Raw genomic sequence first — 22,689 nt, forward strand, 5'->3', positions numbered from 1 at the left:
TTTCCTCAGTTTCATTAAAAAATGCATATATTATTTCACTTCTCATAATTTAATCAGTTGGGTTGACTGCATCACTGGCAAAGCACCAAACTGGATTCTAACAGGAGGTTAAACACATCACATCTCAAAGAATCCTGTGTGAGCTCTGAGGAAACACAGCAATAGCATTTATACCTTATATTAGTTATTTATAGCCATAAAAGTTTGATGCCTACAATATAAACCCAACCCCCTACAGGAATAGGCCAAACCTGCCAAGCTTTCCATGCTTCGGATAATATACCCATGCTAGCTCTGCTTCTCAAAGTGGAGTTCAGAGCCGCCTTGCAGGAATCACCTGGTCCCTGGAAGTGAGACAACCCCCAGAATACATTTGGCACATTGAAGGTGGAGGTGAATTTTACAGTCCAGTGTGCACATGCACACCTTGGCTTATAAAGGACTTCTGTAACTAACCATGCAAAATAAACCCATCTTAAAAATAAGTACACCAACCCACTTTAAGGGTGACGTGTGGTGTATTATTTTTTTCTTTTTCTACTTTCTATATTTCCTATTGTAATGCAGGGACTTTGGTCCCGCTCTCGGCGGGTGGACACAGAATATGGTGAAGCCAAAAAGGAACACCAATGGAGCCATAGATAGGGGAGTCATACCACTATGTTCTCGCTGGCGGTTGGCTTGGAGACACAGGAAGCAGGCTCTGTAATCCGTGCTTCTCTGCCAACTAACCAACCCCTTGCTAACTGCAATCCATGCTTGCTAGCTCAGCCACGGCAGTTATATCAGTGGCCAATGGCTAACTGGTTACAGCTGACGGCCATCTACTACCTGAGCCAGCACCTCTCCATGGGAGACCGAGAGCCTAGAAACTGCTCTCTGGGACTCTGTCCCCACACCTATGACTTAGTTTTTTTTCTTTTTAATAATGAGGGAAAACTTTTAACTTTAAAAAACTACTTAAAGAAAATTTAAGTTTCTTCTAGCCCATCTAGTGAAAAATACCTATTTGAAAATTGCTCTGATTATCCTTTAAATATTTGTTTCTTTAGCTTCATTAATTTCAACAGTCAAAAAATCTGATTTACTGCATTTGGAGAGCCACTATTTTCCAACTGTTTTATCATTCTACATTCGTATTTCAAAAGTCATCTGTCGTGCTGGAGACCCTGCTCGCTGCGCCATTTGTCATGCGGGGCGGCCTGCAGGGTCTCTGGTCCCGCTCCCCACATAAGAACACAGGACATGGTGAGGCCAAAAAGGAACACCCACGGAGCCATAGGTAGGGGAGTCATACCACTATAGTCTCACTGGTGGCTGGATCCACACCACCTGCAACCTGCCGCCCGCTTCTCTGCCTGCCAACCAACTGACAGACCAACCAACACAGCCGCAGCAGTTACATCAGTGGCTAATTGGCTAACTGGTTGCAGCTGATGGTCTATTAGCCACAGCTGACAGCCATCTACTACCCGAGCCAGCACCCCTCCACGTGAGGCCGAGAGCCTGAAAACTGCTCTCTGGGACTCTGTCCCCACATCATCCCTTTCAAATGTTGTAATGGACAATATCCTCTTTCTGCAGTTAACGCCAAGCATTTTAAAACATGCACCTGAAAGTCATTATTAATCATATATAACTGCTTTCGTTTTTGCCCACTTTTGTTGTAATTGTGATTAACTCCCCCTTACCATTGAATTCAAGGACTGTGTGGATGTGTGGCAATCAGAGGTGAGCTAGGTTCTACTAATAGGTATATGAAGAAACCCAAAATCAAACAAAGAATTCCCCCATGATTGGAATACTATTCGGCGGTAAGAAAAGATGATATAGGAACATTTGTGACAACATGGATGGATCTTGAAAGTATGATGCTAAGTGAAATAAGTCAGACAGAAAAAGCAGAGAACCATGTGATTTCACTGATATGTGGCATATAAATCAACTCAAATTTTAATTATTAATTTCCTTATTATCCTGAAAGTAGAGGTTACATCTCCCTCTATCCAACTTCTTAATGTAAACTATATAATCAAAAAAATCTTATCTCTAGTTTCTAGAAGAATACTAAGAATATGCTATTTCACAAGGAATGTAAGCCTTACACAGGGAATAGGTTTTTGTAAACGGAGGCATTAATTTTTTTAATTAATTAATTTCTTGACACTCAGTATTTTATTTTATATTAATTTCTGGTGTAAAGCATACTGTTGAGACATTTGTATAATTTAAGAAGTGATCCCCATAATTAGTCTAGTATGCACCAGGCACAATACATAGTTATTACCATATTACTGGCTATATTCCCTATGCTTTTTTTACATCCCCATGACTATTCTGTAACTACAAATTTGTACTTCTTAATCCCTTCACCATTTCCACCCTGCCCCTAACCCCCATCCCATCTTTCATCCTGATAAATCTAGTACCCATCTGACAACATGCATAATTATTACAATATTATTGACTATATTCCTTATCCTATATTCTACATCCTCATGACTACTTTGTAACAACCAATTTGAATTTCTTAATCTCTTCCTCTTTTTCACACACTACCCCAAACCCCACCCATCTGGAAACCCTCAAATTGTTCTTAGTATCTATGAGTTTGTTTCTATTGGGTTTGTTTCTTTGTTTGTTTGTTCTTTAGATTCTACATATACACAAAATCACATGGCATCTATCTGACATACTCCACTCAGCACAATAACCTCCAGGTCCATTCATGCTGCCCCAGATGGCAAGAACCCATTCCCTTCCATGGACAAGAAATATTCCATTGTATATATGTACCACCTCCTCTTTATCCATTCATCCATCCATGGGCACCCAGGCCTCCTCCACATCTTGGCCACTGTAAATAATGCTGCAATGAATATATGGAAGCACATGTCCCCTTGAAGAAGCATTTTGGGTTTTTTGAGATAAATACACGGAAGTGGGATTACTGAGTCTTTGTCTCTTGTTATACCCTTGGTTTCAAAACACATTTCGTCTGGTTTAAGTATTGCTATCCAAGCTGTTTTACCTGTTTGTTTCCATTTTCATGAAACATGTTTTTCCCATCCCTTTAATTTCATTCTGTGTGTGTCTTTTGATGTGAAGTGAGTCTCTTGTAGGCAGCATATGTGAGGGTCTTGTTTTCTCATCCATTCGGTCACCCTGTTTTTTGGTAGGAGCATTTAATGCATTTACATTAAAATGATTTTCGATAGATATGTCCTTATTGCCATTTTATTGTTCACATTTTTGTAAGATTATTGGGCTGACAATTGTTAGTAAAATTACATAGATTTCAGGTGTACAATTCTGTATTACATCATCTATAAATCACATTGTGTGTTCACCAACCAGAGTCAGTTCTCCTTCCATCACCATATATTTGATCTCCCTTACCCTCATCTACCACCCCCCACCCCCCTTACCCTCTGATAACCACTAAACTATTGTCTCTGTCTATAAGTTTTTGTTTCTCATTTGTTTGTCTTGTTCTTTTGTTGTTTTTGGTTTATACACCACATATCAGTGAAATCATATGGTTCTTTGCTTTTTCTGTCTCACTTATTTCGCTCAGCATTACACTCTCAAGATCCATCCATGTTGTCACAAATGTTCCTATATCATCTTTTCTTACCGCCAAATAGTATTCCATTGTGTATATATACGACAACTTCTTTATCCATTATCTATCGAAGGACATTTTGGTTGTTTCCATGTCTTGGCCACCGTAAACAAAGCTGCAATGAAAATTAGAGCACATTATTCTTTACGTATAAATGTTTTCAGATTTTTAGGGTAGATGCCCAGGACAGGGGTTGCTGGGTCATATGGTAATTCTATTCGTAATTTTTTGAGGAACCTCCACACTGCCTTCCATAACGGCTGCACCAGTCTGCTTTACCACCAACAGTGTATGAGGGTTCCTTTTTCTCCACAGCCTCTCCAACACTTGTTACTATTTGTCTTGTTGATGATAGCCATTCTGACTGGGGTGAGGTGATATCTCATTGTGGTTTTTATTTGCATTTCTCTGATGATTAGTGATGTTGAGCATTTTTTCATATGTCTATTTGCCATTTGTATGTCCTCTTTGGAGAAATGTCTCTTCAGGTCCTCTGCCCATTTTTCAATTGGGTTGTTTGTTTTTTTGTTGAGTTTCATGAGTTCCTTGTATATTTTGGATATTAGCCCCTTATCGGAGGCACTGTTTGCAAAAATCTTCTCCCATTCAGTTGGTTGCCTCTTTATTTTGTCGATGGTTTCTTTTGCTGTGCAGAAGCTTTTAAGTTTCATATAGTCCCATTCATTTATTTTAGCTTTTACTTCCATTGCCTTTGGAGTCAAATTCATAAAATGCTCTTTGAACCCAAGGTCCATAAGTTTAGTACCTATGTTTTCTTCTATGCAGTTTATTGTGTCAGGTCTTATGCTTAAGTCTTTGATCCATTTTGAATTAATTTTGGTACATGGTGACAGATAGCAGTCCAGTTTCATTCTTTTGCACGTGGCTATCCAATTCTCCCAGCACCATTTATTGAAGAGGCTGTCTTTTCTCCATTGTATGCTTTTACCTTCTTTGTCAAAAATTATCTGTCCATATTTATGTGGTTTTATTTCTGGGTTCTCAATTCTATTCCATTGGTCTATGTGTCTGTTTTCTGCCAATACCATGCTGTTTTGGTTAGTGTAGCCCTGTAGTACAAGCTAAAGTCAGGGAGTGTGAGACCTCCAGTACTGTTCTTTGTTCTTAGGATTGCTTTGGCTATTCGGGGTCTTTTGTGGTTCCAAACAAATCTGATGATTTTTTGTTCTATTTCTTTAAAAAATGCCATTGGGATTTTGATGGGGATTGCATTAAATCTGTATATTGCTTTGGGTAATATGGCCATTTTAACTATGTTGATTCTTCCAATCCATGAGCATGGAATGTCTTTCCATTTCTTTGTGTCTTCTTCAATTTCTTTCAAAAATGTCTTATAGTTTTCAGCATATAGGTCTTTCACATCCTTGGTTAAGTTTATTCCTAGGTATTTTATTCTTTTTGCTGCAATTGCAAAAGGAATTGTTTTTTGTATTTCTTTTTCTGAGATTTCATTGTTAGTATATAGGAATGCAATGGACTTTTGTACCTTGATTTTGTAGCCAGCAACTTTACTGTATTCGTTGATTGTTTCTAATAGCTTTTTGGTGGAGTCTTTAGGGTTTTCTATATATAGCATCATGTCATCTGCAAAGAGTGATAATTTAACTTCTTCATTCCCAATTTGGATGCCTTTTATTTCTTTCTCTTGCCTGATTGCTCTGGCAAGGACTTCCAACACTATGTTGAAAAGCAAAGGTGATAAAGGACAGCCCTGTCGTGTTCCTGAACGTAGAGCAAAGGGCTTCAGTTTTTCACCATTAATGAAGGAGATTAGCTGAGCGTTTGTCACATACGGCCTTTATTATGTTAAGGTATTTTGCTTCTATACCTATTTTATTAAGTGTTTTAATCATAAATGGATGTTGTATCTTGTCAAATGCTTTTCTGCATCAATTGATATAATCATATGCTTTTTGTCCTTTATTGTGTTTATATGATGTATCACATTGGTGGATATGCGGATGTTGAACCATCCTTGTGCCCTGGGGATGAACCCCACTTGGTCATGATGAACAATCTTTTTAATGCATTGTTTTATTCAATTTGCTAGAATTTTGTTTAGGATTTTTGTGTCTGTATTCATCAGAGATATTGGTCTGTAGTTCTTTTTGGTTCTTTTTTCTGCTGTCCTTACCAGGTTTTGGTATCAGGGTAATGTTGGCCTCATAAAATGAGTTAGGAAGTATTGTCTCTTCTTCAGTTTTTTGGAAGAGTTTGAGCAGGGTTGGTATTAGATCCTCTTTGAAGGTTTGGTAAAACTCACTAGGGAAGCCATCTGGTCGCGGAATTTTGCTTTTGGGAAGGTTTTGGATGACTGATTCAATTTCGTTACTGGTGATTGGTCTGTTTAGATTTTCCAGTTCTTCATGGTTCAGCCTTGGAAGGCTATATGTTTCTAAGGACTTGTCCATTTCTTCTAGGTTATTGAATTTGGTGGCATATAGTGCTTCTTGGATGATCCTTTGTATTTCTGGGGTGTCCGTGATAACTTCCCCTTTTTCATGTCTGAATTTGTTAATTAGTGTCTTTTCCTTTTTTATCTTAGTGAGTCTAGCCAAGGGTTTGTCAATTTTGTTAATCTTTCAAAGAACCAGCTTTGTCACATTTAAGTTTTTCTATTGTCTTTTTCTTCTCCATTTCATTAAGTTCTGCTCTGATTTCGGTTATTTCCTTTCTTCTGCTGACCTTGGGTTTCATTTGTTCTTCTTTTTCTAGTTCTTTAAGGTGTAACATGAGGTTATTTATTTGGGATTTTTCTTGTTTCTTGAGATAGGCCTGTAATGATATAAATTTCCCTCTTAAAACTGCTTTCGTTGCATCCCAAAAATTTTGATAAGTGCTCTATATATGTCAATTATGTCCGTTTCATCTAATGTGTCATTTAGGGCTGCTATTTTGTTATTTACTTTCTGTCTGGATGATCTATCCATAACTGTCAATGATGTATTTAATTCCCCTAGTATAATTGTGTTTTGGTCAATTTCTCCCTTTAGTTCTGTTAGTAGTTGCTTGGTGTATTTCGGTGCTCCCTGATTGGGGGCATAAATAATGATGACTGTTATATCTTCTTGTTGTATAGTCCCCTTTACCATTATGAAATGTCCATCTTTGTCTCTTGTTACCTTTTTTACCCTGAAGTCTGTTTCATCTGAAATTAGTATGGATACATCTGATTTTCTCTGGCTAACATTTGCTTGGAGTTTCAATTTCCTCCCTTTCACTTTGAGTCTATGCTTGTCCTTTTAGCTGAGAGGTGTCTCTTGGAGACAGCATATGGTTGGGTTTAGTTTTTTGATCCAATCTGCCACTCAGTGCCTTTTTATTGGTATGTTGAGTCCATTTACAGTTAGGGTGATTATTGATATGTGAGCATTTCCTATCATTCTATTCTATCTTTGGTTTTCTGGTAAGACTGTACCTCCATTTTTTTTCCTTTTCGTTGTTGTCTATTATTTCTGTGTGGTGATATTCTATGATGTTTCCCTCTTTTTCTTCTTTTATTACAGTATGCATTTCAATTCTGGATTGTTTTTTGATTGGGTACCCTTAAGTTTATGTAAAATAAAGTTTGATACTTAGAGTATTCCATTTTCTTCAGCACGCTTACTTTCTCCATTCCCATATTCTGGTTCAGGCCTTTACTCTCCCCCTTTTTATGTTTTGGTTGCCACAAATTGTCCCTGTTGATGGTGTTCGAATAGCCTCCTTAGTATTTCTTGTAGTGCGGGTCGTGATTAGAAAATTCCCTCAGCTTCTGCATGTCTGGAAAGGTCTTTATTCCTCCTTCATATCTAAAGGATATCTTTGTTAGATATATTATTCTTGGCTCATAATTTCTGTCTTTCAATAGTTTGAATATTTGATTCCACTCCCTCCTGGCTTGTAGAGTTTCTGCTGAAAAATCTGATGATAATCTAATGGGCTTTCCTTTGTAGGTTACCGTCTTCTTTTCCCTGGCTGCCTTGAGGATTCTTTCTTTGTCATTGATTTTAGACAGCTTCAATACAATGTGCCTTGGAGAAGGCCTGTTGGGATTGAGGTAATTAGGTGTTCTATTTGCTTCTTGGATTCGAGGATCCAGTTCTGTCCACAAGTTTGGGAAGTTCTCATCAACAATTTGTTTGAATATATTCTCTGTTCCCTTCTCTCTTTCTTCTCCTTCTGGTATGCCCATTATTCTTATATTGCTCTTTCTGATGGAGTCAGAAAGTTCTTGTAGAGTTCTTTCATTTCTTTTAAGTCTCAAGTCTCTTTCTTCTTCCATCTGTGTAATTTCCAGGTTTCTATCTTCGATGTCACTGATTCTTTCCTCCATCTGGTCAACTCTACTACCTAAGCTGGTTATTTCATTCTTAATTTCTTCTATTGAGTTCTTAATCTCCAGAAATTCTATTTGGTTCTTTTTTAAAATTTCAATCTCTTTCTTAAAATGCTCATGTTGTTCTTTGATTGTGTTTCTGAGTTCATTAAACTGCCTGTCTGTGTTTTCTTGCATTTTGTTGAGCTTATAAGAACTGCAATCTTGAATTCTCTGTCATTTAAGTCACATATTTCCATATCTTTAATTTCCTTTTCTGGAGACTTTTCACTTTCTTTCTGAGCTGTCTTGTTGCCTTGGTTATTCATTGCAATTACTGATTTATTATTTCTCTTCCTAGACATCTGCAGGAGTGGCTTCTGCAACAGGTTGATAGGAAGAAGTCTTTCTTTTGTTTTCCAGTACTTGTTGTTAGAATGTTTTATTTTCTCTCCGATTGCAACCTTTTTTTTTCCTCTCTCACAGGGTAGTGCTATGTTTTCTCTGCACTATTCCAGCTTCTCACACAATGGGGCAGTTCCCTGGGTGACGGGGTTCTCCTCTGTTAATAGTTCGCCTGGGTCACAGGGCGCAGTGTCCGTGTTGGGTATGCGGAGAGCTTTTGAAGTTCCAAAGCTCTTCCTGCACCAGATTCAGAGCCCGTGTGTTTCAGCAGTTCTGTTTACCCCTGCAGGGATCCGCCCAGATAGGTAGGGCCAGGGGCAGTGTGAGTTGTGAGAGGTGGCCCAGAGCAATGGCGGCGACCACCACCACAGCCGGTCCTGCTTCCATAGCTCCCTCCCCTTTGCCGGAACTAGTTGGGCTCCGAATCTGTGTCTGTGGTCCATAGTTCTCAGAACAGCAAATATTCTGTTCTTTTGTTCTGACACTGCTACTGTTCTGCTTCTAGCACTGGGCAGGTGGCGGTGGGGCGAGCTCTGTGAGGGTAGGGAGGGGGCTGATAGTCTCAGTGCCTAAGGCTTCCGTTCTCTGCTCAGCAGTGAGGGCTTAAACCACGGTTTTCAGCCTTCTTCCCTCAGTCTTTTCTCTGAGGTGTCTGCTGTGAGCGTTGGGTTCAGCCATGTTATATTTTGCCCCCTCAGCCCTGTGGGCCGTAAGCGGAGCCCTAGCAGTCCGAGTTCATCCCTCTCCCGCAGCTGCGGTAGTTCCGGGATGCAGTGAGCTCAGAGCACTGAGCTAGGTCTGCGTCCTGCACCCACGTGGTTCCGTCTCCATACTTCTCCCTTCCCTCCTCCCCCACTAGTGCGATTCGCCCACCTTTAGGTGAATGCAGTAGTGGGCCTCTTCGTCTTGCCTGTCTTCTGTGCAGGGAGTTCCTTGTGGAGTTATTGTTGTTCAATGAGTTCTAAATTCCAGGGGAGATTTGCAGAGGCTCACTTCACGTCTCCATTGTGATGACCTCCTTCTATTGTTCATGTTTTTGACATTTTTTTTCCTCTCAAGGAAGTCCTTCTAACATTCCTTGTAATACTGATTTGGTGGTGATGAACTCCTTTAGCTTTTTCTTGTCTAGGAAGTTCTTTATCTGTCATTCGATTCTAAATGACAGCTGTGTTGGGTAATCTTGCCTGTAGTCCCTCACTTTTTGTTATGTTGAATATTTTGTGCCAATCCATTCTGGCCTACAAAGTTTGTGTTGAGAAATCAGCTGACAATCTCATGGGAGCTCCCTTATAAATTACTAGCTGTCCTTCTCTTGCTGCTTTTAAGAATCTTCCTTTGTCTTAACATTTGGCACTTTAATTATGATGTGTCTTGGTGTGGGCCTGTTTGGGTTCATCTTGTTTGGGACTCTCTGCACTTCCAAGGCTTATATGTCTATTTCTTTTGCCACGTCAGGGAAGTTCTCTATCATTATTTCTTCAATTAGGTTTTCCATTCCTTGTTCTCACTCTTATCCTTCTGATACCCTAATGATGCAAATTACCAGGGCGGGGCAAATGAATGGTGTTAACCAGGCTGATGGAGACTCAGCTATGGCTGTTGCCAGTGTACGTACTCCGGGAGGCGGGAGGCCTCCATGAAGAAACAAGGGCTTCCACCAGCTCCTCCCTCCTGGAGAAAGCTGCCCCTCCGGACAACTCAGTTCCTCTTTGTATGTCCCTGGCGCCTTTTCAACTGCTGCCCCTGTGCTAGAGCTCAGAGTGAGTCCATCAGCGAGTAAATCCATGCATGGGCCCTTTAAGAGTAATGCCTGGGACTGCAATCTCCCTTTGACTCACTCAGTCACAATCTCCCCTGGTTTTCACAGCCAGAAGTTATGGGGACTTCTCTCCGCAGCAGTGAAACCCTGGGCTAAGAAGCCTGGTGTGGGGTTGGGCCTCCTCGCTCCTCAGTGGGGGCCTCTGTAGCTGAGCTATCTTTTCTGATATTTAATGGTCACACACGGGTGTGGGACTGGCCTTTTCTGAATCTCCACCCCTCCCACCAGTGTTGAGGTGGCTTCTTCTGTATGTCTTTACTTGTACGGCTCTTGTTCAGCTAGACTTCAGGCAATTCTCATTGATGGTTGTTCTGTAGTTTAGTTGTAATTTTGATGTGGTCATGAAAGGCAGCAAGCACAACAGTTACCTACTCTGCCATCTTGACCCTAAATCAGTATTAATTTTTTGTAAATGACAGAGTTAATACCTCAGTTTTACATTTCATATCTAAAACTATACTCCAAGTGGAAATGTGGGGCTTAGCTTTTTTGGTGGATGACATCATCCCAGCATATTTTCTAAAAGTAAATTTAAACACAACTATTTAAGAAGAAAACAATATTTATTTTGCAAAAGACTTGTATTTGTTAATCAAAGACACCAAACAAAACTAAGATTATTAAAGCTGACCACAGTACTGACAATTAAGTCATATCAACCTTGTAAGGAAATACCACCAGCTAAAGCGAATAAAGATGAGTTGCATTAAATTTTTCAGAAAAATAATTCCGACAATGAGCATTAATAATTAAACCTTTCAAATAATAGAGAAAATATAAACATCAAGTTAAACACCTTAATTTGGTGGCAAAGAAACGTAAAGTGTTAAGTGTGCTGCTGCTACCTGATGTGTCACAGAATATTGGTAGTGACTTTTAGCCTTGGGTGCCATAGGTCAGAGACTGTTACTACCACTTGGCAACTCTAATGTCGGGTGCCATCCAACTCCTAGCTGGAATTAAATTACACAATGTCACTCTTTGCCTATCAGCAGAACAGAGAGAGACTAATGAAAACATTTTAACTTCTTCATGTAAATGATATAGTCAAACCAGATAACCTTGGCTGGGAAGGGGCCAGTTCGGAGGGGTCGATTTCCCATTTTATAATACTACATCAAAATAGAAAATCTACAGTGCCTTTCAAAAGCCCCACAATGAGAAAAACAAAAGACAAGAGGAACACAGCATCATTTCATTTACAATTTACTAGCTCTTCCAGTGTTTCAGAGTGGTAAGGGGTTTCAATGATCTTCGATGAATGGGACAAAAGGTGAATGTATATTGAACAAAGGTTTAGATTGAATCAGACTATTGGTGTAGTTTTTCAGTCTATTCGTGGGTAATGTCAGGCAGTATTCCATCCAAGCGATCTGGTACTTCATGGGGGAGGGAGGATGTAAATGTCCTAAAATTAAAGAAAAAAAATTAATTTACTTGTAACCCAAATTTTGTATCTGTATCCACTTGCACACATTCTAATATATTCTGCCAATGAAGACCTTCATGTGTCCCCAAGCGGTGGCTCAATTAAAATGTGAAGGGTGATTAATTCAGCCAGCAACACTTCTTACATTTTACCATTCAAATGCTGAAGTTATTGAAACACACATTTCCCCTAAATCTGGTTCCTGGTTAGGTTAGATGAGTTTATGGCGCTAACGATACACAGTCCACCAGAGGACTGTGATAAATGAGAACTAGGTCAAAGACTAGGGGAAATTCCACTATTGGTCAAGAGCAGAGTATACCTGCCAGGGAACCTCATTTCTCTTCATTCTAGGTCCAAAATTGTTAGAAAGGGGACCACTTAGGATCTTTAGGCTGATGTGTTGGTAAACCCAGAGAGGTTCTTCTGTACTTTTGGGCCATGCCTTGTATGTAGAGACTTGAGCTGTGTATGTGGGGCTAACAGTACCAACAAGATTTGAAGGCACTACTGGACAAGACCTTCTTGGCAAACTCTGCCCATCCATCACATGCATAAGCTAAAGCAAACACCAAGACTGACAGGTCTGAGGACCAAAATGAACGTACCTTAAAGTTGGAAAGGAGTAAGACCGTGTTATGCTGGTTACACTATCTCATACTGGTTATTTGTTATGGCACGAGAGAGGCAGTAGGCGAGAAAGATTCCGATCAGCTGGAAATAAAATGCGAGCAAAATTAAACACACACACTAAAGAGTTTAAAGAACTCAGGATATAGATACTGTCTCCTTTCACTTCTAATTCACTAATAATTTCCTTCCTGAAGTTTTTCTAGACAGTTTTCTTTGATACTCTGCAGCATCTATGTCACATTCAAAGAATATAAGTGAAGTTTTACTACTACCGCGACTAGGAATTTCACAAGTATCACTGGCAAAAATCACTCAAGGAAAATTCTAAATGTCACAGTTTGGGGAAAGCCTTTCTTACTCTTCTTTTCAGTTACCAGAACAAACAGGGTATAGCTTAGAATAAGGATGTCATCAAGTAAAATCTCCATCTGTGAGGGGCAGAGATTTAGAGCCACAATACAGACTTTTCATGCTACAGTGAGAAGTAGCAAAACTCAGGAAATACAATTTGACCCACAACATAATATCCACGCAAAATAACAGGCACATATTGAATATTGGGTTGTATGATCTAAATTTTAATAGGTTGGGACTTATATGCAACTCATTAGGCAGTTGTAGCCCAGGAAAGAAAGATACTAATAATGTTTGAGAATCTTCACTGATTGCAGAGCAAAGAAAGGTTCCCATCTATCTCATGATTTATTTAATTAACTACGGTGCTGGAAAATTGCCACAACTAAGAGAGCACCAGGTCTTTCCACAGTTAACTGCTTTCAAAAGATATGTACTGCTAGAAGTTAATTCTAAGCCTTGCTTTCTGTAGTTTCAAGGCATGACTGGCCATGGCAAAAAGAAGAGGTAAAATGGGAATAAAATCTTAGAAAACTCTGCAGTTGTGGGAAAACATAAGATCCAAGATGTCATGATGTCTACATATGTGACTACATATGTGATGAAACATTTCCTAACCACAGGGACTTACCTGGAAGCAAGCAACTCCAAAGGAAATTCCGGCAACAACTCCCATTTCTGATTCTATAATGGTCATCACCTTTATAAAACAACCCTCATGGGAGAGAAAAAAAAACACATTAAGTACAGTACAAGCAATAATAAACGCTTTGATCATATATCTCTGCAGAAAGATGAGCTTTAGCTACCCCAGCCTTTGGCATTTTATTAAAACTTACTCTTTCATATAACAGGTCCAGTCTCCTTTCAAGCACAGTGTTTTTGACAGAAGTTTGAGGAACAGAAGTCCCACCTTTTGGATTATGCATTTAAAAGTGTTTCTTACTAGTTGTGTGAGTTGAAGTTACAAATTTTCTGAGTTTCAGTTTCCTCATTTTTTCAATGGGAACAATACCTGCCCTATTTCAGATTATGTGTATTGTGAGTAAAAATTAAAAATTGAGTCAACTCTATATTCAGTTAATATTTTCGAAAAAAAAATTAAAAGGCTCCTTACTTCATTGTTTACTTTATCTGCATCTCTCTGAGGAGAACAATCTTCAATTTTACAGCAGCTTTTTGGAAATCCTTTTTCTGAGTAGTAATTAGTATCCTTCCAATCCTTAAAGTCGGTGACACCACAACAATGCAACTGAAAAAATCCAACAAAAACATTGATACTTCATATTACAACTTTGTGTCAAATATTTAACCTATCATCTTAGATTGCAATTTGTGTTCAAAACAACATTAATTATATATACTCAATGATATTTTTGTGTGGCTATCCTCAACTGGCATTATAGTTCAAAAGATTAGCACCTGTTTCTAATAACAAATGTTTCTAACATTTTTGGACTGGCCTTACTTTCCTGCTATCCTAGCTGCTAACAGTACTTGGTCCATGATACCAGTGGGGAGTGAAGAGAAGAGGTACACATGTGAGGAAAATGATTAGGAGAAAATGGAGATATGTCACTTAGTATCATCCCACACTTCTTTCCAGGGACATAGCTCCATTTTCTCCTAATCTAAGATTATGATAAGAATATAATATAAGTGGAGAGCACCTAGCAGCCAGTGCCTTATCCTCTTCACTGAGGGGTGGGGAATGTGTTCCCTCTTAAGAAGCCACCACCTACGACCACTTACCGTATTTTGAATCTTGTCTACTGCATCACTTCTATAATCTCCCGTAGTGTTATACTGCTTTAAAGCCTTCTCATAATTATTCTTAAAGCTGTTCTTAATCTACAACAAAGAGACACAAAGCTAGTAAACAAAGATTCTAGAAAGTTCTTTTAGTTTCTAGGTCAAATGAGAAATTCCTACATCTGACCAATGTTATATTTTTGACAGCAGCAATATGCATGGTAATTAACTTCTGTGGTCCAATCCTGTCCTTTAAGGGATATAGTTTAGCTGAGGGGACTACTAGGCAAAAAAAGATAACCACTACAAGTTCAAAGTATTATAGGAGCATGTATTTATTCAAGTAGCAGCTGTAGCCCCCCAACCCCAATCTTTATCCACTATAAACAGTACAAATTTGATGCATATGAAATTTTTAAGCTACAAAACCTTACTTTGGGAGATTATATTACCGCTTTGTAAAACACTCTCATTGATGAGCCTTCACTAAACTCACTGAATCATTTTCTAACCTCAGGCTTAACAGAGTGGAACCCTTATTTCTAATTCAATATTAAGGTTTTGATTATTTGCATTAAGTATATTCAATCTTTTCTAAATGTGTGTCATAAGTGGAGAACGTATCAATTTTGTGCTTTAAATAGTTTCCTATCAAAGTTATAAATTGTACCATCTCCACTTTAATAGCTACTTATGCACAAAAAATGACTGGAAATACATGTAATTATGGGTACCTTTAATTTTATTCTGGTGATTGTTAGTCTTTACAATTTTCTAAATTTTCCTTTATATTAAAAGTGGGCTAGAAATTTTACAAAAAAAGCCATATTGTCAGCTATAGGTTGCAAAGTAAAGCATTAAACACAGTTGCGATTTTTGAACTAGTAAAAGTTGTCTTTAACTCTGTTACTTAAATTAATCCATTTTTATCTCCCAAACTCAAGCTTACCTCATGTCTGAAAACAAACCCTACGATGGCAGCGACCAGTTCAACCAAAAAAATGAGAGTCAGAAACATTGCATACTGCAGGATAAAAAGAAAGTCCAAGTCAGTATTAACAAGATACATCACAGCCGCAAAGGGAGTCAAAGGGGAAAAACAAAAAAGGTCTGCTCAATCAGCTCAGCATGTTTTTATTGAAAAGGGCAGGGAAAACACAACAAAAGTGGGAATTCGCAGCTGAACTGTCAGTTGGTAAGTTTTCATAATTAACAAGAAAAATCTTAAAAGGCTTTGGCCAGTTCCAAGAAAACAAGTGTGCAAGACTTTTCAAAAACCAAGAATCAGTTCTAAGTAAAATAAAAACTCACCAGTTTTAGCATCCATGCGGAAGCCCGGCAGGTAGCAAAACAGCCGAAAGTGCCCAAAATGATGATGACAGTGCCAGTACCGATGAGCACAAAGGGGACATTGGTGGCCTTCTCATTTAAGAGGGAAAAATAATTCTCCAAGCTCACCTTGCCCCAAATGCCAACCACAAGAAGGATAACACCAGTGATCTATATGGGAAATCAGAGAATAGAAAGTTATACATTGTATACAGCAGCATCTTGAAACCACAAACCACTAGGCATTTAAGAAACAATAGGTGTGTAAAAGTAAATGGCCGGTAATCAAAATGGCGGCATGAGGTGAGCCTCTGTAAAGCTCCCCTGGAATTTACAACTCATCGAACAACAATAACTCCTCAAAGGACTCCCTGCACAGCAGACAGGCAAGACGAAGAGGCCCACTACTGAATTCACTTAAAGGTGGGTGAATCGCACCAGCAGGGGATGCAAGAAAACAGAAAGGCAGTTTAATAAACTCAGAAAAACAATCAAAGAACAACATGAGCATTTTACGAAAGAGATTGAAATTTTAAAAAAGATCCAAATAGAATTTCTGGAGATTAAGAACTCAATAGAAGAAATTACGAATGAAATAGCCAGCTTAGGTAGTAGAGTTGACCAGATGGAGGAAAGAATCAGTGACATCGAAGATAGAAACCTGGAAATTACACAGATGGAAGAAGAAAGAGACTTGAGACTTAAAAGAAATGAAAGAACTCTACAAGAACTTTCTGACTCCATCAGAAAGAGCAATATAAGAATAATGGGCATACCAGAAGGAGAAGAAAGAGAGAAGGGAACAGAGAATATATTCAAACAAATTGTCGATGAGAACTTCCCAAACTTGTGGACAGAACTGGATCCTCGAATCCAAGAAGCAAATAGAACACCTAATTACCTCAATCCCAACAGGCCTTCTCCAAGGCACATTGTATTGAAGCTGTCTAAAATCAATGACAAAGAAAGAATCCTCAAGGCAGCCAGGAAAAGAAGACGGTAACCTACAAAGGAAAGCCCATTAGATTATCATCAGATTTTTCAGCAGAAACTCTACAAGCCAGGAGGGAGTGGAACCAAATATTCAAACTATTGAAAGAGAGAAATTATGAGCCAAGAATAATATATCCAGCAAAGATATCCTTTAGATATGAAGGAGGAATAAAGACCTTTCCAGACATACAGAAGCTGAGGGAATTTTCTAATACACGACCTGCACTACAAGAAATACTAAAGGAGGCTATTTGACCACCATCAACAGGGACAATTTGTGGCAACCAAAACATAAAAAGGGGGAGAGTAAAGGCCTGAACCGGAATATGGGAATGGAGAAAGTAAGCGTGTGAAGAAAATGGAATACTCTAAATATGAAACTTTCTTTTACATACTCTTAAGGGTAACCACTCAAAAACAATCCAGAACTGAAATATATACTGTAATAAAAGAAGAAACAGAGGGAAACACCATAGAATACCACCACACAGAAATAACAGACAACAACAAAAAGGCAAAGAAACAATGGAGACACAGCCTTACCAGAAAACTAAAGATAGAATGACAGGAAATCCTCACATATCAATAATCACCCTAACTGTAATTGGACTGAACTCACCAATAAAAAGGCACAGAGTAGCAGACTGGATCAAAAAACTGAACCCACCATATGTTGTCTCCAAGAGACACATCTCAGCTACAAGGACAAGCATAGACTTAAAGTGAAAGGGTGGACATTGACACTCCAAGCAAATGGTATCCAGAGGAAATCAGGTGTAGCCATAATGATGTCAGATGAAACAGACTTCAAGGTGAAAAAGATAACAAGAGACAAAGATGGACATTTCATAATGGTGAAGAGGACTATACAACAAGAAGACATAACAGTCATCAATATTTATGCCCCCAATAAGGGAGCACCAAAATATACCAAGCAACTACTAACAGAACTAAAGGGAGAAATTGACCAAAACACAATTATACTAGGGGACTTAAATACATCATTGACAGCTATGGATAGATCATCCAAACAGAAAATAAATAACGAAATAGCAGCCCTAAATGACACATTAGATGAAATGGACATAATTGACATTTATAGAGCACTTCATCCTAAAACATCAGACTATACATTCTTTTCTAGTGTACATGGAACATTCTCAAGGATAGACCATATATTGGGACATAAAATCAGCCTCAGCAAATTTAAGAAGATTGAAATCATACCAAGCATATTCTCTGATCACAAGGCTTTGAAATTGGATATCAACTGCAAAAAGAAAGCAGGAAAAAACACAAATACATGGAGATTAAACAACATACTTTTAAAGAAGGACTGGGTCAAAGAAGAAATTAGAGGAGAGATCAAAAGATACATAGAAACAAATGACAATGAAAATACATCCTACCAAAATTTCTGGGATGCAGCGAAAGCAGTTTTAAGAGGGAAATATATCTCATTACAGGCCTACCTCAAGAAACAAGAAAATCCCAAATAAATAACCTCATGTTACACCTTAAAGAACTAGAAAAAGAAGAACAAATAAAACCCAAGGTCAGCTGAAGAAAGGAAATAACAAAAATCAGAGCAGAACTAAATGAAATAGAGAACAAAAAGACAATAGAAGAAATTAATGTGACAAAGAGCTGGTTCTTTGAAAAGATTAACAAAATTGACAAACCCTTGGCTAGACTTACTAAGATAAAAAGAGAGAAGACACTGATTAACAAAATCAGAAATGAAAAAGGGGAAGTTATCACGGACACCACAGAAATACAAAGGATCATCCAAGAATACTATGAAGGACTATATGCCACCAAATTCAATAACCTAGAAGAAATGGACAAGTTCTTAGAAACATATAGCCTTCCAAGGCTGAACCATGAAGAACTGGAAAATCTAAACAGACCGATCACCAGTAACAAAATTGAATCAGTCATCCAAAACCTTCCCAAAAGCAAAAGTCCGGGACCAGATGGCTTCACTAGTGAATTCTACCAAACCTTCAAAGAGGATCTAATACCAATCCTGCTCAAACTCTTCCAAAAAATTGAAGAAGAGACAGTACTCCCTAACTCATTTTATGAGGCCAACATTACCCTGATACCAAAACCTGGTGAGGACAACACAAAAAGAGAAAACTACGACCAATATCTCTGATGAATACAGATGCAAAAATCCTAAAAAAAAAATTCTAGCAAATCGAATACAACAATGCATTAAAAAGATTATTCATCACGACCAAGTGGGGTTCATCCCCAGGGCACAAGGATGGTTCAACATCAAATCCATCAATGTGATACATCACATAAACAAAATAAAGGACAAAAATCATATGATTACATCAATTGTTGCAGAAAATGCATTTGACAAGATACAACATCCATTTATGATTAAAACACTTAATAAAATGGGTGTTTAAGTAAAAGACATTAACATAATAAAGGCCATATATGACAAGCCCTCTGCAAATCTCATAATTAATGAGAAAATTGAAGCCCTTTGCTCTACGTTCAGGAACACGACAGGGCTGTCCCCTATCACCTCTGCTTTTCAACATAGTGTTGAAAGTTCTTGCCAGAGCAATCAGGCAAGAGAAAGAAATAAAAGACATCCAAATTGGCAATGAAGAAGTTAAATTATCACTTTTTGCAGATGACATGATGCTATATATAGAAAACCCTAAAGACTCCACCAAAAAGCTATTAGAAACAATCAACGAATACAGTAAAGTTGCTGGCTACAAAATCAATGTATAAAAGTCCATTGCTTTCCTATATACTAACAATGAAATCTCAGAAAAAGAAATACAAAAAACAATTCCTTTTGCAATTGCAGCAAAAAGAATAAAACACCTAGGAATAAACTTAACCAAGGATGCGTAAGACCTATATGCTGAAAACTATAAGACATTTTTGAAAGAAATTGAAGAAGACACAAAGAAATGGAAAGACATTCCGTGCTCATGGATTGGAAGAATCAACATAGTTAAAATGGCCATATTACCCAAAGCAATATACAGATTCAATGCAATCCCCATCAAAATCCCAATGGCATTTTTAAAAGAAATAGAACAAAAAATCATCAGATTTGTTTGGAACCACAAAAGACCCCGAATAGCCAAAGCAATCTTAAGAAAAAGAACAATACTGGAGGTATCACATTTCCTGACTTTGGCTTGTACTACAGGGCTACAATAATCAAAACAGCATGGTATTGGCAGAAAAACAGACACATAGACCAATGGAATAGAATTGAGAACCCAGAAATAAAACCACATAAATATGGACAGATAATTTTTGACAAAGAAGCTAAAAACATACAATGGAGGAAAGACAGCCTCTTCAATAAATGGTGCTGGGAGAATTGGATAGCCACGTGCAAAAGAATGAAACTGGACTGCTATCTGTCACCATGTGCCAAAATTAATTCAAAATGGATCCAAGACTTAAGCATAAGACCTGACACAATAAACTGCATAGAAGAAAACATAGGTACTAAACTTATGGACCTTGGGTTCAAAGAGCATTTTATGAATTTGACTCCAAAGGCAATGGAAGTAAAAGCTAAAATAAACGAATGGGACTATATGAAACTTAAAAGCTTCTGCACAGCAAAAGAAACCATTGACAAAATAAAGAGGCAACCAACTGAATGGGAGAAGATTTTTGCAAACAGTGCCTCCGATAAGGGGATAATATCCAAAATATACAAGGAACCCATGCAACTCAGCAACAAAAAAACAAACAACCCAATTGAAAAATGGGCAGAGGACCTGCAGAGGCATTTCTCCAAAGAGGACATACAACTGGCAAATAGACATATGAAAAAATTCTCAACATCACTAATCATCAGAGAAATGCAAATCAAAACCACAATGAGATATCACCTCACCCCAGTTAGAATGGCTGTCATCAACAAGACAAATAGTAACAAGTGTTGGAGGCTGTGGAGAAAAAGGAACCCTCATACACTGTTGGTGGGAATGCAGACTGGTGCAGCTGTTATGGAAGGCAGTGTGGAGGTTCCTCAAAAATTACGAATAGAATTACCATATGACCCAGCAATCCCTCTCCTGGGTATCTACCCAAAAATCTGAAAACATTTATACATAAAGACACGTGTGCTCCAATGTTCATTGCAGCTTTGTTTACGGTGGCCAAGACATGGAAACAACCAAAATGTCCTTTGATAGATGAATGGATAAAGAAGTTGTGGTATATATACACAATGGAATACTATTCGCTGTAAGAAAAGATGATATAGGAACATTTGTGACAACATGGATGGATCTTGAGAGTATAATGCTAAGGGAAATAAGTCAGACAGAGAAAGCAGAGAACCATGTGATTTCACTGATATGTGGTATATAAACCAAAAACAACAATAGAACAAGACAAACAAATGAGAAACAAAAACTCATAGACACAGACAATAGTTTCGTGGTTACCAGAGGGTAAGGGGGGTGGGGGTGGGAGATGAGGGTAAGGGGGATCAAATATATGGTGATGGAAGGAGAACTGACTCTGGGTGGTGAACACACAATGGGATTTATAGATGATGTAATACAGAATTGTACACATGAAATCTATGTAATTTTACTAACAATTGTCACCCCAATAAATTAAAAAAAAAAGAAACAATAGGTGTGACAACTGATTTAGCAGTTTGTGGCGACAGATCTGTGGCTGGGATATGGCAGACAAGGGGTGGGGGCGGCATAGTGGTAGGTAGAAAGGGGATCTGCATGCAAGGACAGGTCTTTATAAATCAACACGCTGGATCACTAGGCAGCCCAGGTAGCCAGGGTGAAAGCAGGGTCAGCTAGAGAAGGAATCTTAACAAAATTCTTAAACTTTATCTGTTTTTTCGTGTAAAGACAAGCCCATGGCATATTTGCCCTAGGGGTCAAAACTTCCTTAACTGTGCGGCTCCCGCCTTAAGAAGAAAACCTTCCTGGAGGAAAAAAAAAAGTTTCTATAAGTTCCAGAAACTTCCCTCCCCACCCCCACCCCTACCCCCACCCCGCAGTTCAGAGATGAGCACAAAGAATGGTACACAAAAGCAAGCCCAAGGATAGATTGGCTGGAGAGGAACCATTACCATACTTACCTGAGAAATACTCCCCGCTTATGAAGCAGTGAAAAGAAAGAGACTATTATGCAAGCGAGTCCTCAGAGTGGCCGGGCCAGCCTTACCTCTACAACGGTCTGGGGACACCCTCTGAGTACTCTGGGGAGTTAAGTCCCTCTTTCGCCCCACCCCCACCTCCAATCGAATTTGAACGCTAGGCAAGCCTGGGTCCCAGCTCAGCCTATCCGCCGACGTCGTCCCACACCCAGACCGTGGCGCGGGCAAGATGCCCAAGTTCGCGCTGGGGCCCCAGCAACTCGTCGACAGCACCCGGGTCCCCGCAGCAACTGCAGCCCAAACCACCCGCCATCCGCCCCGCACGCTTCCCTCTCCCACGCCTGATCCGAGCTCCCTCCGCTCAGTGTCACACCCCCCACCCAAGCCCAGGATCCCCTTCCGTTCCCCGGCGCCTCCGTCTCTCACCCAGAAGATGAAAGTGTAGATCAGGAGAACGCTCTTGAAACAAGTAATGACTGGTTTAGTCTGCAGTCTCCGAGATGGGGACGCCATGACTAGCCCAGGACCCTGCCCCGCTGCTCTGGGCGATCAGAACTGAGCAAGCGAGGTGCGGAGTCCTCGAGTTTCTCCGGAAACTGCCGAAAACTTACGAGCGTCCACAACTGGGAAGAGCCGGAAACACTGTTCAATTTTCTAGAGGGTGAAGTCCGGGAGGCTGTCCGGAAAGTGATGACAATTTCCGAGCGCCCCCTGCTGAAAACTATATACGTACAAAGGTTCCAGTGTGGGGAATTTCTTACATCTTTCAGTGGAGCTTGCTTACTTTTTTACTAAGTCTTTCCCTGGCCCTGCCCCTCCCCCATCCTTATAACTTCATCTTACTGTTTCTATCACCAGCAGCGCCTGGAGCGCTGAGATTCGGCCTCGCCGACCCCTGGTA

At 39.2% G+C, this 22,689-nt stretch overlaps 1 protein-coding gene across 1 annotated transcript; it reads right to left on the reverse strand.

Moving 5' to 3' along the window:
- Positions 1–11,357: 11,357 nt before the first annotated feature.
- TSPAN6 (tetraspanin 6) lies at positions 11,358–22,426 on the reverse strand. Its single transcript, XM_019716608.2, has 8 exons — positions 22,215–22,426; positions 15,647–15,835; positions 15,285–15,359; positions 14,336–14,434; positions 13,701–13,835; positions 13,215–13,298; positions 12,205–12,310; positions 11,358–11,575 (listed from the first exon to the last, which is right to left on the reverse strand). The coding sequence occupies exons 1-7, from the start codon at positions 22,299–22,301 to the stop codon at positions 12,242–12,244; spliced, it is 738 nt and encodes a 245-aa protein (XP_019572167.2). The 5' UTR covers positions 22,302–22,426; the 3' UTR covers positions 11,358–11,575; positions 12,205–12,241.
- Positions 22,427–22,689: the final 263 nt, after the last annotated feature.

The sequence above is a fragment of the Rhinolophus sinicus genome, chromosome X (genome assembly GCF_036562045.2).
Source record: "Rhinolophus sinicus isolate RSC01 chromosome X, ASM3656204v1, whole genome shotgun sequence".
NCBI lineage: Eukaryota > Metazoa > Chordata > Mammalia > Chiroptera > Rhinolophidae > Rhinolophus > Rhinolophus sinicus.